Raw genomic sequence first — 15,788 nt, forward strand, 5'->3', positions numbered from 1 at the left:
ACACCTCATCCAGGAAATGCTGTGGGAGAGAGAGTTTGTTTTTTCATTTGGAGGTAGAATGTCTGCTTTATAGGATTTTAGAGTCTTTGGTGGTTATCATCTTCTGACTATTAAATGTTATATTGCTGCTGGTGAATTTTGTGTCTGACTTCCAAAAGTGCATGACATAGAGTACGATTGTCAATTAGAGGCACTCTGCTCGCCTGCTGCTCCTAAAGGACCCACACGTTTTTAGAAGCAAGTTTGCCATTCGCTCCACCCCCTTAAAACCTGAGACTGGCACTGGAAGTACAGTGTAGAAATTGGAGAGTTACTTTACATTTTGGATCTTTTCTAGAACCACTCAAGACAAAAATGAAAGATCAACTGGGATTAGAGAAGATAGGTCATGATATTTCTTTCTTTGCTATTTTTTGAAGGATATTACCTTAAAAGTTGAAGTTCATCATGCCATTGTAAAAACCGCTCAAAAATGTTAATTTTGTTAGATTTCTTTAGATATTGACACTTCTGAAAGCTTAAATGTATTGTGGTTTCTAGCTTTAAATTGTTTTCAGTTTGAAGGATAAGTTCTTTCAAACGATTACTCTCATTTAACAACATTAATTTCATAGCTTCTCTAAAGAAATATTTCCATCCTTGATATTGTACACTTCCTTACTTTTCATGTGAAGACTTGGCTCCATGTTGCTAAAATGTGGCACGCAGAGCAGAACTTTACTTTAATCAGACCACATCTAAAGTATTGTCTGTGGTTCTGGATCCTACATTTTGGGGCAGGGGAAGAATTTCTGACATTTGTGTAGTGCTTTGGGGTTATAACATGGTTTATACATATATTGTCTCAGGATCCTGAAAGTTACCCCTATGTTGTTATAGTCTCCATTTTACAGATGAGATAGCTGAGGTTAACAGGAAGGGATTAAATGATTCGCTTCGAATCACACAGCAACTGTAGGAAGTCTGAGGAGGGATTAGAAACCAGTTCTTTCTGACTTTAGGTCTGTCTGTTCTATTCACTAATCCGGATTCAGAGGAAGGCAGCAAGATCATGAAAGGTTGTCAAGAGATGAACTATGGAAGGCATTGGGAAAAAGACTATTTCAGGGGGTGGCATGAGAGAGAACGTCAAATGTTGGAAGGTCTTTGGTATGAAAGAAGGATTAGATTTGTTCTATTTTGTTTAAGAAGGCAGAATCAGGAGCCATGAGATGAAGTTACAAAAAGGGAAATTTAGTTTTGATGTTAAGGAAAAACCTCTGATAGCTTTAGAAGAGTGTAGGGACCCATTTTAACAATGGGGGAGATGTTAACTTAACATAATCAGCAATGGAGAAGCTAGGAAAAAGGGGGAAATTAAAGAGAAGAGGGAATAATTGAGGGACCAAATTCTCAGAAATAATGAAGATGAGGATGAGAATTTGATCTCAGTTATTCCCTCTTCTCTTCTCTAAGGAAGGTGCTCAAGGGGAACATTTAACTGTTTTCTCTGTGAAGTAGATTAAGAGGCTCCACAGAAGGAGAAAGGGAAAGATTTGTGAGAAAGGTATTTTTTAATAGTCCCATGTAAGGGGGACATAGACATATTTCTTTCCCCTTCCCCAGTAATCAGTCAACAAGGTTATATCATTAGACAACTTGGTGAGGATGGTTTTCTGAGGAGGTATAGAGGGAAACGATATTATTTAAAAATTTGTATATGGGGCTGTTTTCTGGTGAATAATATTTGCACCCAATACTTGTTTAGAGAGGTCTAACACCTCTGGTGTAAAGGCTTGCCAAGTCTTTTTTTGGGGCAGCTCATTCACCTTTGGTGTCTATCTTTCACCCAGTTGCTACCTGTGCTCTAAGAAGCTGTAGCACAGGCAGCAGCCACACCCCAGTAAAACCATCTTAGCAGACAGGACAAGCAAGGTTGAAGGGAACCCAACAGGCCTCAAATTCATCACCAGTAATTTAGGGGCATGTTTACCCCAAGCATGTGAAGACTTCCCCTGGAGGAATGGGCAGATGAGAACAATTTGTTCCAGTGGCTGTGAAGGCAGCTGAAACAGGAGCTGTGGAGCACTTAGAATTTGGTCAAACATGGAAGATGCCCAGGTCATCCACTGCATCCAGGGCCATAACCAGTTATCCTGACTTTTGTCTTGCCACTGGTCTTGGATGACTCTGGAAGAGAGAGAAACTGATGACTTTGTGCCTCACCAAAATCCAATTCATGAGCAAGTCATCATCCTGTGATGTTATTGGTCTGCTTTGAAAATGAAGGATGAACAATAATTTTGTTTTATTTATTTACCCATGCAAGAAAAAATAATTTTCTTTTATAACTTCCAATATAATACTATCATCTTAAAAATGCTTTTTTAGATATAGTTATTTTTCTAAGACGCATTCATGAAACTGTGTCCCATTTTTGAAATGTTACTTCTGGCTGCCCACATCAAACCAGAGGCTTCATGTAGAAATTTGATGTCTCTGGAAAATGTTGGTTCATTAAATACTGTATTTTTTAAAAAGCTTCCATCTTAGTATCAATATTGCAGTGGGGGTTAAGTGACTTGCTTAGGGTCACACAGCTAGGAAGTATTTGAGGTCAGTATTTGAACCCAGGACCTCCCCTCTCCAGGCCTGGCTCTCTATCCACTGAACTCTCTCTCTAGCTGCCCCATCAAATAACTTTTAAAATGGTAGCTGTTAAGCTGACCCTGTGTGCTTCCGTCTTGGTGTTAACGTTTGTTACACTGATCACTCTTGTTTCTGGTAACCTCAGTCATCCAGAACCTAGATGAAAATATACTTCAGTATTGTAAGGAAGATTGTCGCCAACTGGTTTAATATTGTTTGGAAAGTGAGTACCATTGATTCCCCATCTTAGTTATCCGTTAGTTATCTCTCCCAGCCTGGATGACACCGAAAAAGCTTTGTGAAGTTGAGGAGTTGGAGACCCAGTTGGAAGCATTAGCAGTGAGAATTGACCGTAAAAGCCCCTCTGCCTGGGCCACTGGACTCGGCTTCCCAGAACCCTCCATGATGAAGGTCAACTACAAACATTTGTTACACTTTGTGCAAGGCCTTCTGTTCAAGGTTGGGAAGACTACAGAAAGCCTCTTTTCTCAAGGTGCTTATGTACTAGAGGCTGGGGATGGTAGTGTGCAATTTAATATTTATATTACCGACACAACTCAATGAGCATTTATTGAGCTTAGAAGAATTCGAGATGCAAAGGGAACTTCTCATCTAATGGTGGAGAAAACGTACATTCAGACATCTATGTACAAGATAAATTGAGGACTATAAGAATCAGAAGGACTGGAAAAGACCTCCCCGCCCCCCCCCCCCCCCAAAAAAAAAGTGGGACTTGAACTCAGGCTGAAAGGAAGGCAGGGAAACTAGGATGCTGAAAAGAAAGGAGGAGACCAGGCATGGAACAGCCAGGGAAAATGCTAGGAGCAGGGATGTTACAAGCAAGGAGGCCAGTGCTACTAGATTGCAGTTACTCTGGGATGACTGCCGTATTATAGAGAATCACCAAACCTAATGGTAAATTTGGCAAGCATTTTTCAAAACCCTATTTTCATTTACTCAGCACCCTACTATGTGCATAATAGTGCCCTTGGTGGCACCCCTGGATCCCAGAGAGGCACTTTAGTTATATATTCTCTTTCCTGCTCCATGGATCTGGAGGTTGGGCTGGCAAGTGCCCAAGCTCTGAGAAGGCCTCAAGTGGAGAGACTTGGAGGTGTGAACCTGCTGATGGGCTCTGCAGAGTCTGTCATCCAGGAAGTCTAGACATGGTTGGCATGGCGTGTTATCTGGGTGGCTGCAGGATGACGACTTTTTTAGCTAGGGCAACTTTGTGAGACTACTTCCTCCCTGCTACGGTGTAGAGGGCTTGTGACGGGCCAGTTGGGCACTCAGAGAGCCTGTGCTGAGCTACGACTATGAAGGAAAAGTGACCCTGCCCACCCTCAGGGAGTTTATAGTCTGTCAGGGAAACTAGCTCTGGCCACATCAACTAAGTCAGTGCAGTCATTGTTGAGAGGACCTGGAGCTAAGCTGTGAGGACCAGAATGAAGTTTGGGGTGGCCAGAACATACAGTAAGTGAAGGGAAGAAAAGGAGTTTGGAACCCGGTTGTGAAAGCGTTTACATGCCAGAGTTGTACTTGGTCTTAATAGGGAACCCCTGAGGCGTATTAAACAGGGCAGTGATGTCTCAGGTCTGTGCTTTTGGACTGCCGCTCCAGTTGTAACATAGGCCTTGGTTTTCATGCTGTCAGCTGATTCTTTTCTTTCCTTTCTTAGCCAAACTCCTAGAAAAAGCTGTCTGTACTGGTTATCTCCACTTCCTCTGCTCTCATTTGTGACCTCATCCATCACTCAACAGAAACGGCTTTCTCCAAAGTCACCAGTGATCTCTTAATTGTAAAATCCAGTGAGTACATCATCCTTACTGACCTCGGCATCCTTTGACGGCGCTGACTCCCCTTTCCTCTTAGACATTCTTAGCCTTCCTCAGTTTTCTTCTTGGTTCTCTTACTGCCTTTTAGACCTCATCTTATTGTCTCTATTGTGTTCCCATACTGGAGGTGTACCCCAAAGGCCTGTCTTTGGTCGTCTTCTCTCTGTCCACTTTCTCAGCTCCTAGATGCTACCTGGAGGCAACTAAGTGGCACAGTGGGTAGAAAGCTGGGCCTGTATTCAGGAAGAACTGAGTTCAAATTTAATTTCAGCTATTTTAGTAGCTGTGTGTGACCCTGGGCAAATTATTTCGTCCTTGCCTCGGTTTCTTCATCTGCAAAGTGAGCATAATATCATGTTTATTTATAATTGCTTTTCAAACTTCAAACAACCACTTAAATGCTAGCTATGTTGTTGTTGGTGATGATTTCATGCAAGTGATTCCCAGATCTCTGTGTCCAAGCCTGATCTCTCTACTGGTCTAGGTCCAAGTCTGGACTGGCTGCCTTTTGGATATTTCTAACTTGACATCATGCTGAGGGAGATAGAAAGTTTAGATAAGATTGTACCTACCTGGAAGGAGCTGTTAGAGTTTAATAGGAGGCTAAAATGCTAACACAGAGACTTAGGATAAACAATCTTACCTGATATTACAGGCATTACAAGTGCGTGCATGCGTGCGTGCGTGCGTGTGTGTGTGTGTAGTGGCGAAATCGCCACATGTCCTTTGAGCGGCCCATTCTCTGTTTCCCATAACCTGGGATATTAGTGGATAGCAGAGACGACATAGAACCACAGGGACAAGACCAGTGGATCCCAGGCCTACAGACCGAAGGAGAGCAGCTGTTTGAAATGTCTTCCAACTCTTTCCTTCTTCCTACAACTGACCTTATGTGGTAGGCAGAGTAGTATATTAGACTTAGGGCAAGTCGCCTCCTTCTCTTAAATTGTTGTTTTTTTGTTGTGAAATTAACTCCCATTCCCCAGATAATCCTGTCCATACCAAAGTAGGACATCAGATAATTGAGGGTGGCCCAAGCCGACTTCTTCAGTTTGTTTATCTGCCTCTTAGCCAGGGCTGGCTTTTTTGGTGGCCCATCTTTCCTGTTGCACCTGGATTTCTGATTTTTTGGGTGTAGTTCTGGAATGGAAGAAGTCACTTATTGTAGTTCTTCTTTGAGCTTCTTGATCCTTATTTGATCTGGGGTTATGCTTTTTTGTGTGTTTGCTTGAGTAGATCTGTGGGATTCTTGCTCTGAACTCCTCATTTTATACCAACTAGGGATTCCTCTGAGCTAATAAGCTAACTGAGAGACTAACTCTGAGAGGATTTAAAGGAGGGGTGAGACAGGAATGGATTAGTCACCCATACCTGGATTAGTTTAATCAAATTTCTTTTCTCCATACAAAGTTAGCATGTCTACAATAAGACAATGGGAGGATTTGGGTGGGAAGAATCAGAAACAATTATACATTTTAGTTAGAAGAGGTTACTATAGGTGCTTTGGGGGGACTTGAGATAGCCAGAGAACTTTGTAAAACTACTTTGTAAAGTTGCTGAGGAGGAAGTCCGGGGAGTGCACTTCCTGCCCCCTCCCAGTGTCAAGGTGTGATTGAACTTAGTGATGATCAGTATACCAACCTGATTGTTTGGAGGGTGGGTAGGTGCTTTATGGTAGGTCTAGGACTCATTACCAATTCAAAACCTATGTGTAGCTTTGTGGGAGTAGAGGCGCTACCATAGCCTAATGAAATGAATAAAGAACATTGACAGTTAGACTGGAGGGGACCTAAGGTTGGGGAAGTCCGGATGTCTAGACTGGGAGGGAACCTAGAACCCAGGATGTCAGGGCTGAACAAGAACCTCAAAATATGGAATGTTTTTTTCCTCAGCCTGACAGACACTGGCACTTTGACCCTAGCCAGGCCATGGAACAGTGCCCCAAACAACTCTCAGATTTGAAGTGTAGAACAGGAGCCCACCCATCTGCATCAAGGCAGAATTTCCACAATATGGGAGATGAGGCTAGAGGTTCGTTGAGCCTTTCAGAGAATCCTCCAATATCAGGAACATTTTAGAGACCTCCTTGTGCATTTAAACTAGGTGACTTTGCCCCATTGAGGTCACAGAGCGTTAATGAATGGTGCCAGGCAACTCGAATGACCCAGAGCCTGTTCTTCCTCATCTAGGAAAGTGGGACCATGGTGGCAGCCCACACCTTCTCCCGTGGGCGTTGTCTGAGTCAAATGAATGAAAACACTAAGGAGGTAATTCAGAATATTATGATCTGTGGCATTATTTTTAGTTGTAGAAACTATTGGTGGTCAATGCCGGGCTTCCTGATTTCAGACCTTAAATGTCAGTGTTTCCAAAGTATTAGTTCTCTTAGGCTAGACTCTAGCGTTTGTCCAACATAAAACTCCTTTGTACTTTTTATGGAATTCAGAACCTACTTTTTTTCTCACCTTGGTTTGTGGTGGGGTTTTTTTCCCTCTCCACAGATAAAACAGGAAACGGAGACAGAAGTCCTGTGTAGCTTGCAGTCATGCCATTCCCATTTGGAAAATCTCATAAGTCTCCAGCAGACATCGTGAAGAATCTGAAGGAAAGTATGGCAGTTTTAGAGAAGCAAGATATCTCTGACAAGAAAGCAGAAAAGGTAGGTGTTTGGCTTTGTTTTATATTTGATGTCTTTTGACTTTGCATGAATATAAAAATGAAAATGTATCGTGACTCAAAAACTTCAAATTTCAGTTATTTATTCTGGTGTAACTTTTAAATCTGTTAAAATTATTTGTTATTGATATCCATATATATATAATTACTTTATATCAGTTTCCTCAGACATCTTTGACCGAGGTATGGTCAAATTCAATATATTTTATTTGTTCTATATTTCATTCAATGAAAACTGAGGGACTTTTCAACCCCAGTGTTCTAAGGTTTGTCTATATTTTCTTGAAGAGATTCATATTCAGTGATTTGAACTTAAGAGGTCTTTAGCATTTTATTCCATGATTTGTGATGATCTGTACAATCTGTTCTTTGAGATTAATTTAAATTTTTTGTTCTTCATGGAGATTCTTTTTTTAATATCATTTTTTCAGTTAACAAGTATTTATCTTCCTTTTCCTTCCCCCAAACCTGCTCAAAAAAAAAAAGAAAAGAAAAAGAAAAACCTTGTTAAAAAATATGCATAGTCAAGTACATTCTTTCTTTGGACATGTCCCGAAATTCGTGTCCATAATGCATCTTGGGTCTATTCCCCTCTGCCATGGAATGCCCCTCCTCAGGAATCATGATTCATAATTAAACTGATCAGACATCTATCTTAAGGATTATAAAGTTGTTTTTGTTTATTAGGGTGGTGTTGCTATTTAGAGTATTCTTCTGGTTCTATTCATTTTACTCTAAAATAGCTCTTTCTGGTTATCTCCAAAGTTGTCCATTTTATCATTTCTTATGGTCCATTAATAAAGGTTCTCAACAACTCTGGGTTCCCAATGTAGCTCATATAGCCTGCAGAAACATTTAAAGAGTCTCACAGCATCTTTAGACAATTTCTCTTCCATTGGACTCTGCTTGGAGACATCTTGTTTGATATTTAGACAATCAGAGGATGGCTGAATAAAATGAGTGCTGTGGATTCCTAGAACTGTCCAAGAACCTTATACAATCTTTTTTTTTTTTCATATGGCAACCACATTCTTTATGATTTCTTATACAATCTTAATGTATGGAAAACCTCAGGTTTTTCTTTCTCTACTAAATCAAATGCTTTTTTATAATAAAAAAAGAAACGTAATGGTGTTTATAACCTTTTTTGTGTTAATAGACCTCTTTGGCATTGAGGTGAAACCTATGGATCCCTTCTTAGAACTATATTTTTAAATTCATACATATTTTATTATATGTATATCATACAAATATTTTTAAATTTATACAATAAGATAAATAGAATTTCAAAGGAAATGAAGATATAATGTTTTCCCATCCAGGCTCATTGACCAGCCAATGTCAAAGTACTGGAGTCACCAAATTCTGTCTGCTCACCCTCCTGACCACATGCACTGTGTTTGTGGAACAACACAATTTAGCCAAATTCCATATCCTCCTTGACCAGTTGAGTGTCTTTTCATGCTCTGACTAATGGTCTTTGTTGACTGTTGAATGGTCCAGGAATGTTTCATTTCCAAATCTGGTATAACACATCAGCCTGAGTCAGCCCTAACCCACAATGCATATTGTCCCTCTTTAGGGTTTTGTAATAATCACACGTTAGTTTATCAGTTGGCAAAATTGGAATCTGATATCAAGTAGCTTTCCTTTTTCATGATCAGTGAAAATAAAGCAGCATGGATGGAAGGAACAGTCAGTTGTTTCAAGGTCTCAATGAACATGTACAGCTTGTGGTTATAATCGTGAAATAAAGCATACCAGGCCTTAGGAAAATGCCTACCTAGTACATTTGTATTAAATTTAAATATTTTAGAGAAATAAAGTCTTCTGTAGTATTCATGCTAAGATTTATAAAGCTTTGTGCACTGTAGTCAGATTTATAAAGTAACATATTTTTTCTCCATCCCAAAATGACTATTGAAAATGTCTAGGGCAGAGTATATAGCAGAATATGATTTTCCTCTTTCAATATATTATTCATCTTTGTTGCAGCCTAAGATTGCATTGACTTTTTTGGCATCCTGCAATAAACCAGAATCCTCAAATCTTTATCCAGGTACTATTGCCTAGCAAGATTTCCCTCCTCTTGCTCTTGGGGGATTCATTTTTTAAGGTCAGATGTAGGATTTAAGCTCTTTCCTATTAAATTTTATCTTGATTTGGCCTAGCCTTCTACTACAGAATGTCAAATATCTTTTTGGATCCTGATTAGGTTGGCTCTCCCCTCTAGCTTTATGCCATCTACAAATTGGATAGGCCTGCCATCTCTGCCTTTATCCATGAATGTGATTGATGAACAAGCTGAACATTACAGGTCCCTTGGACACTGTACTAGAGGGTTCCCTCCAAGGTGACCTTGATCTTGTTCATTTGGGTCTGGCCATTCTGTTCTCCCTAAATGCAGATTCATAGAGAGCTCCACTCCTCAATCTTGTTTGTTAGAAGAGCAGGAGCAGCAAATCTTGATATAGACCCTGGTCTTCAGCATTCCTGATCTACCAGTCTGATGGCATCTTCAGAAGAGGAAATGAAGTTCATCTGACCTGGCCCATTCTTGACCAAGTGGTCCTGGTTGTCAGCGAAGAGCAGTTTCCTTTTCTCAATCTCCACTAACTGGAAAATGAAGCCCGGCACTTTGGCCTTTCATATGCATGCTTTACTCTTTTTTTCTTCTTGGAAAATTGAGGATTTGGCATTTTTATGACACCCTCCCCCCCCCTTTTTTTTTAGGTCACCAACAGCAATTCAGTAAAGTATCTTGAGAAGTAATTCATCTGAGCAGGGCCTAGTAGCTCTATCATCTCTTAGCTTGAGTTTTAGCTCTCTTGTAGCCATTTTTGTTGTTTATTCCTCAGTATGAATGTCTTCTCCATGTCAAAGAAAAATAGAAGCAGCATCAGAATGAAGTAATTCCACCTTCTTTCTGTCATAGGATCATCTTGCTGTAGATGTGGAAAGGATTTTAGTCCTACCTTTTGGCTGGCCCTCCAGACCCAGGAGGTTATAGATGACTTGTCCAAGTTCACACAGGCAGTATCAGAAGCAGAATTTGAATCCAGGGTCCTTTGACTGGAGATTTCATTGCTCTTATCACCACTCTGTGCTAACTCCCAGGATCAGTTGTTGCCTTTGATTTTTCTGAAAACCCTTGTGGCCCAAGCATTTCATTGTAGCTTTAGCTCATTCAGAGTGTTATTGCTTCTAATATAGCCAGCCGTCCTTCCTTCCCTGCTCTTTTCACAACCTTTGCATCCTTCAGTATTATTCTTTTTCTTTTCTTACTGTCTTTAATTTCCTGTTGGCATTTCTGTAGTATACAGATATGCATCAGTTCTTCATTCTGGTTTGGTTAATCAGGCAGCATGTCTGGAAGCATTTTTCTAAGTATATTTGATTGCTACCACTCTGTGGAGAAGAGCCATATCCAACAGCTGCCATTCCTTTCAGGAGACAAAGTGGAATGGCAGGGAGACAGTGCCTTGAGGTCAGGTCATGTGCAGATACCAAGAATAGATGGACATTTGCCCTCCACAGCCTGCTTTAAGCAATTTTTCGTATGGAATATAGGAATGAGTTTGCTAAATAAGAGACGTTAAAATGACCCATGACTTATTTCTCTTCCCAAAATTTTGGCATAATTTGATTGAAAACAGATCAAAGATAATAGAAAATTGAGTAGTTAGTTCTAAAGACATGCCAAAATTTACTATTTAAAGTTAAGTAAAAAAGGTGTGAACTAGGCAGAATGCATAATCTATGAATAATATTCATTTTTCTTTAAATTTACATGACATGTCTTAGTTTAAAATATAATTTCAGGTACAGTAGCTTTAGCCTTGTGTGGTTAACAGGTATTCTCTATGTTATATATGAAGAAGCTGGGTCAGAGGGGTGAAGTGAGTCAGAATCAATCAATAAATATTTATTAAGTATCTACTATGTGCCAGGGCAGCTACTGGGTCTTGGAGAAATCAAAGGATTGCTCAGGGTCATACATGCATCTAGTGTGATAAAGGCTGAAGCAGGATTCATGTTCATATCCAATTCCAGGCTCAGTACTGTTACCCATTTATACCATAGCATCTCCTCTCTGGTCCTGTTTCTTTATCTATAAAATGGTACAGGTGGGTGGTGCTATAGTGGATAGAATGCCAGGCCTAGAGTCAGGAAGACTCAAATCCTGATTTCAAATCTGGCCTCAGACACTTATAAGCTGCATGACTTTGGGCAAGTCACATAATCCTTTTGACCTCAGTTTCCTTATCTGTCAAATGAGTTGGAGGAGGAAGTGGCAAACGACTTCATTATCTTTGCCAAGAAAATCCCAAATGGGGTCACGAAGAGTTGAACACAACTGACCAACTGAATGTGTGCCAAGTGAGTTAACAGCTGTGGGGTTTTCCTTAATGGACTTCCCTGACCAGCAGGGTCCCACAAGGGAAGGGGCTCACCTTTGTGATGGGACCCGAGGAGAGGTAGGAACCGAGAACCAGGGTGGAAATGGAAGACACCGACAAATCAGTGATTGGATAGGGCAGGCAACCCCTATGATTTTCCTTAAGGCGGAAAATGAGGATAATGGAACACAAGGTGGTTGAGGAGATTAAGATAGAGAATGAAGGCCCAGATGGTCACAGCCTCGGGGAAGGAAAGGACTTGGAGGAGAAAGAGAGAGAGAAGCGGTGATCCTAGCTAGGTAAAGAACCTTCCTAAAAAGAGAGAATTCCAGGGGTTGCCTTGCTTTTATTGATGAGGAGGCAGAGGGCTGCCTCTAATCACGTAGTAATTACATCACATATCTTAGACAATCATGATTGGGTGGTACAGTGGAGGGAACACCTTTTGGGCGTGTACGAGGTAACCGCGCTTTCCCGGGCAAGTCTCCGAACATGTTAATGGACTTGTGTTGGGCAATAGGTCTCGTGATCAGGTCAAGGTTACCTTCACAAACCTTATTGGTGAAGCCTCATGCTTGGAGACACAGTAGTAATACAGTCATCTATATTTCATAGATGTGAATATGCTTGGGATGCTACAACAGCAGAGCCACAAAATGCCATTCTCACTACTTTAAGCTGCTGATCTTTTAATCAGTCAAAATGAGATCTTTTTACTTTAGTATATGAGCATGTGTAGGTGTTTTTCTGCAAAATAACACCAAGCATCATGTTTGAGAATACTTCTCTGGCAGACATAGGGCATTTATGTCTCTTTTTTTGTCCAAATCCATATGAATAATTGCTATAGAAGAAACTGCACACATAGATGGGAGCCTTGGTATCACTTTGTGGGGAAACAGAAGCCAGACCAAAGCTGTTTCTGAAACACTTTATAAAAGGCTTCACCTGCACCATTTTCCCTCATCCCCTTTAGTCTTTTGAAATAGTGCTTCCTACATTAACTGTCATTTTAAATGGGTGAATATATATATGGTACATGCACCTAGTGTAATATATATGAGTATATATTTACAATTTACTCCATAACACTCGAATTTCAACTGTTAAACTTTAAAACACTGACTTTCTGCTTCCTCTTCATTTCCTCTGTTACTGCTTTTCTGTTTTGAATAGCTATTTTGAAAACTTGTTTTCTTTTTTTATTGCATTAAATTTTTTTCTTTTTTTATGATGAACTTAATAAACATGGACAAATGTAAATTATTTCCATATGCAAAGAACAGTAAATAAGAATTATGTATGAAATGAAGAATCTCTTTGAGTTCTGTTTTTAAAAAAAATTTAAAACCATGGTACCAATCCCCTAATGCTTCTCAGTCCCTTTCCCAATTTCTTTCTGCTTATTCACTCATTATACCGGAAAAACACTACATTGATTGACATGGAAGTTGATTTGGGTGGGGAGGAGAAAGGAAGGAGTCTTTCAGAACATTCAATGACTCATGATACTAAACTTGTTTAGGATAATCTTAGGCACCTCCAGGTTTATTAATAGGTTCTCTTCTCCTTTAACTCAGAGGACTAAAATACTTATATATAGAACCAAGGAAAACCAAGACTTCTAGAATAACTATATAGAGAATTTTCTCCTCCCTAATAATGCGGAATATCCGTTTTTTTCTTGAAGCAAATATTTTAATTTAATAAATTTTTTTCTTGGTTCAGTAACTCCTTTATTTCTCCCTACAGTCTAGTCTTATTCATCTACTGGCCAATATCTTGGTAATGAATTAATCTTACTTAGGATTCTTACTTCAGTAGCAGATAAAGCCTTTAGCTAGCATTATACTTTTTTTTTTAACTCTTTATCCTCTTTCTTAATATCAAGTGTAAGGGAGAAGAGTGGCAAGGATGAAGCATTTGAGGTTAAGTGACTTGCCCACAGTCACACAGCTAGGAAGTATCTGAGGTCAAAATTGAACCCAGGACCGCCTATCTCTAGTCCCGGCACTCTCTCTACTGAGCAACCTCTCTGCCCCTCAGCCTTGTACTTAAAGCCTTTCCAACCTGTTGTAGAACCTATGAGAGTTCTGTTAGCATAACTTAAAAAAACAAACAAACCAGTATTATCCCTACTCATCACTGAAGTATTTTGGGGAAAGGCCTGACAGTTACAGACCCCACAAGTGGAGAGTGGTGTCACCAGATCGCTTCTGGATCCATTATAGTATCATCATGTACTTTGTGGTTGAGATCATTGCCTTTTAGATGAAATAGACTTGAAAAGCAGGATCAATGACAAAAATTATTGACTGTGGTTGAAGCAGTTCTGTTGAGAATAATGATATACATTATGGCTAACTAAAGAAATTAGACAATGTAGCACATAAGGATTTTAATGGAATTTTAAATCTGGAAGAGGGACCATTAGATGTACACTAGTCCCTTCATTTTAGAGTTTCAGAAAGAAGCCCAAGGTGTGTGTGTGTGTGTATATATATATATATATATATATATATATATATATATATATATATATATATATATATATATATATATATATATATATATATATATATATATATATATATATATATATATATATATATATATATACGTGTGCCTATGTACATATACCCACAATTATTAAAATTAATATTATCAATCAAAATTATGAAATCAAAAATACTATTTTATATATCACATAGAATAATATCAATAAATAATACTAGAATTAATATCAAATCTGAGGTCATTGGGCAGCACAATGGATATAGTACCAGGCCTGGAGATGAGAGGCCCTGGATTCAAACAGCCTCATATTTCCTAGCTATATGACCCCGGGCAAATTACTTTACCCCAGTTGGAACCGATACCCAGAATTGATTCTAAGACAGAAAGTAAGGGTTTTGTTTTGGTTTGATTTTAATTTCAAACCTGAGAGTGGAACTCATGTCTTGATACTCAGCTCAGTACTAATGAGCCTAATCTGGGGATGAGTTCTCATTAGCAGCTTTCATTTAGAAATCTCACCAGTTGAGTCCAGTTCCCTGTTTCCTTTCCTGAGGTCATAGATGTAGTCTGAAAGAGACCTTGAAGATCCAATAGGCCAACCCTCTCATTTTAGAAATGAAGGCACTGTCTGTGACCCAGGACATGAAGTAGAGATTAAATGAATTGTTCCCAAGACCTACAGGTAGAGCCAGAATTCAAACTCAGATCTTGAATCCACCCAGATCAAGCACTGAATATTTACCATCATGTAAATGCTGAACAGATACTAGCTAGAGCCCTTTCTTAGGAGATCCTGCCTTTTGTGAACCAGAGGCAGACTATGACCTAAATGGACTGACCCAGAGGGAAATATGAATATGTTCATATACCCAGTAAACCAGCTGGTGGGAAGGGATTCCCCAATACCACAAAAACAGAATTCCTCAGTACACTTGGTCTGGATAAGTATCTTAGGTACACATACTTGCCACTATGTAATAATGTTGCATCTTGGCCTTTCTGAAGCAAATAGCTAGATTAATGTAGATCACCAATGTCAGGGTTCATAGAGATCAGCCATCTTTCCCTTTGCCATGTGCCTGGGTTTTGGGGTTCTTTGTGTTTTTCAGGTTACAGCCAGATCTACTACTTCTAGGTGACTGGGGCTTTCCCACCACATATAGATCTGTTTACTTCCTGTTCTCCACCTGCATCCTGAGCTTAGAGAGATTTTTCTCTTATCAGCCGTGGCAAGTTTGTGGTGCTGACACTAGGATTCTTTATCTCCCCACATTCATTTTGCTGAAAATAAAATTCATCACTTTTTTAAAAGTTTATTTATTTAAATTAATTTAGAATGTTTTTCCATGGTTACATGGTTCAGGTTCTTTCCCTCTCCTCTTCCCACCCCCTCCCGTACAATTCCACTGGGTTTTACATGTGTCATTGTTCAAGACCTATTTCCATATTTGCACTAGGGAGATGGCTTAAAGTCTACATCCCCAATCATATCCCCATTGAACCATGTGATCAAGCAGTTGTTTTTCTTCTGTTTCTGCTCCCACAGTTCTTCCTCTGAATGTGGATAGTGTTCTTTCTCATAAGTCCCTCCAAATTGTCCTGGATCCTGGATTGCTGCTAGTAGAGAAGTCCATTACATTCGATTGCGCCACAATGTATCCATCTCTGTATACAATGTTTTCCTGGTTCTGCTCCTTTCAATCTGCATCACTTCCTGGAGGTTGTTCCAATT

At 39.6% G+C, this 15,788-nt stretch overlaps 1 protein-coding gene across 8 annotated transcripts in view; it reads left to right on the forward strand.

Moving 5' to 3' along the window:
- CAB39 (calcium binding protein 39) overlaps positions 1-15,788 on the forward strand; it is a 105,536-nt gene that overhangs the window by 46,456 nt on the left and 43,292 nt on the right. For 4 of the 8 annotated variants that reach the window (XM_007485853.3, XM_007485852.3, XM_007485854.3 and 1 more), the window contains one exon: positions 6,965-7,122. In XM_007485853.3, coding sequence (XP_007485915.1) covers positions 7,009-7,122 — 114 coding nt within the window. In that variant the 5' untranslated portion in view covers positions 6,965-7,008. Of the gene's footprint in view, positions 1-4,306; positions 4,437-6,964; positions 7,123-15,788 lie in introns of those variants that run through there. The other 4 variants (XM_056819963.1, XM_016429326.2, XM_056819962.1 and 1 more) reach the window with 2 other exon arrangements.

This window comes from Monodelphis domestica, chromosome 2, assembly GCF_027887165.1.
Source record: "Monodelphis domestica isolate mMonDom1 chromosome 2, mMonDom1.pri, whole genome shotgun sequence".
NCBI classification, from domain to species: Eukaryota; Metazoa; Chordata; class Mammalia; order Didelphimorphia; family Didelphidae; genus Monodelphis; species Monodelphis domestica.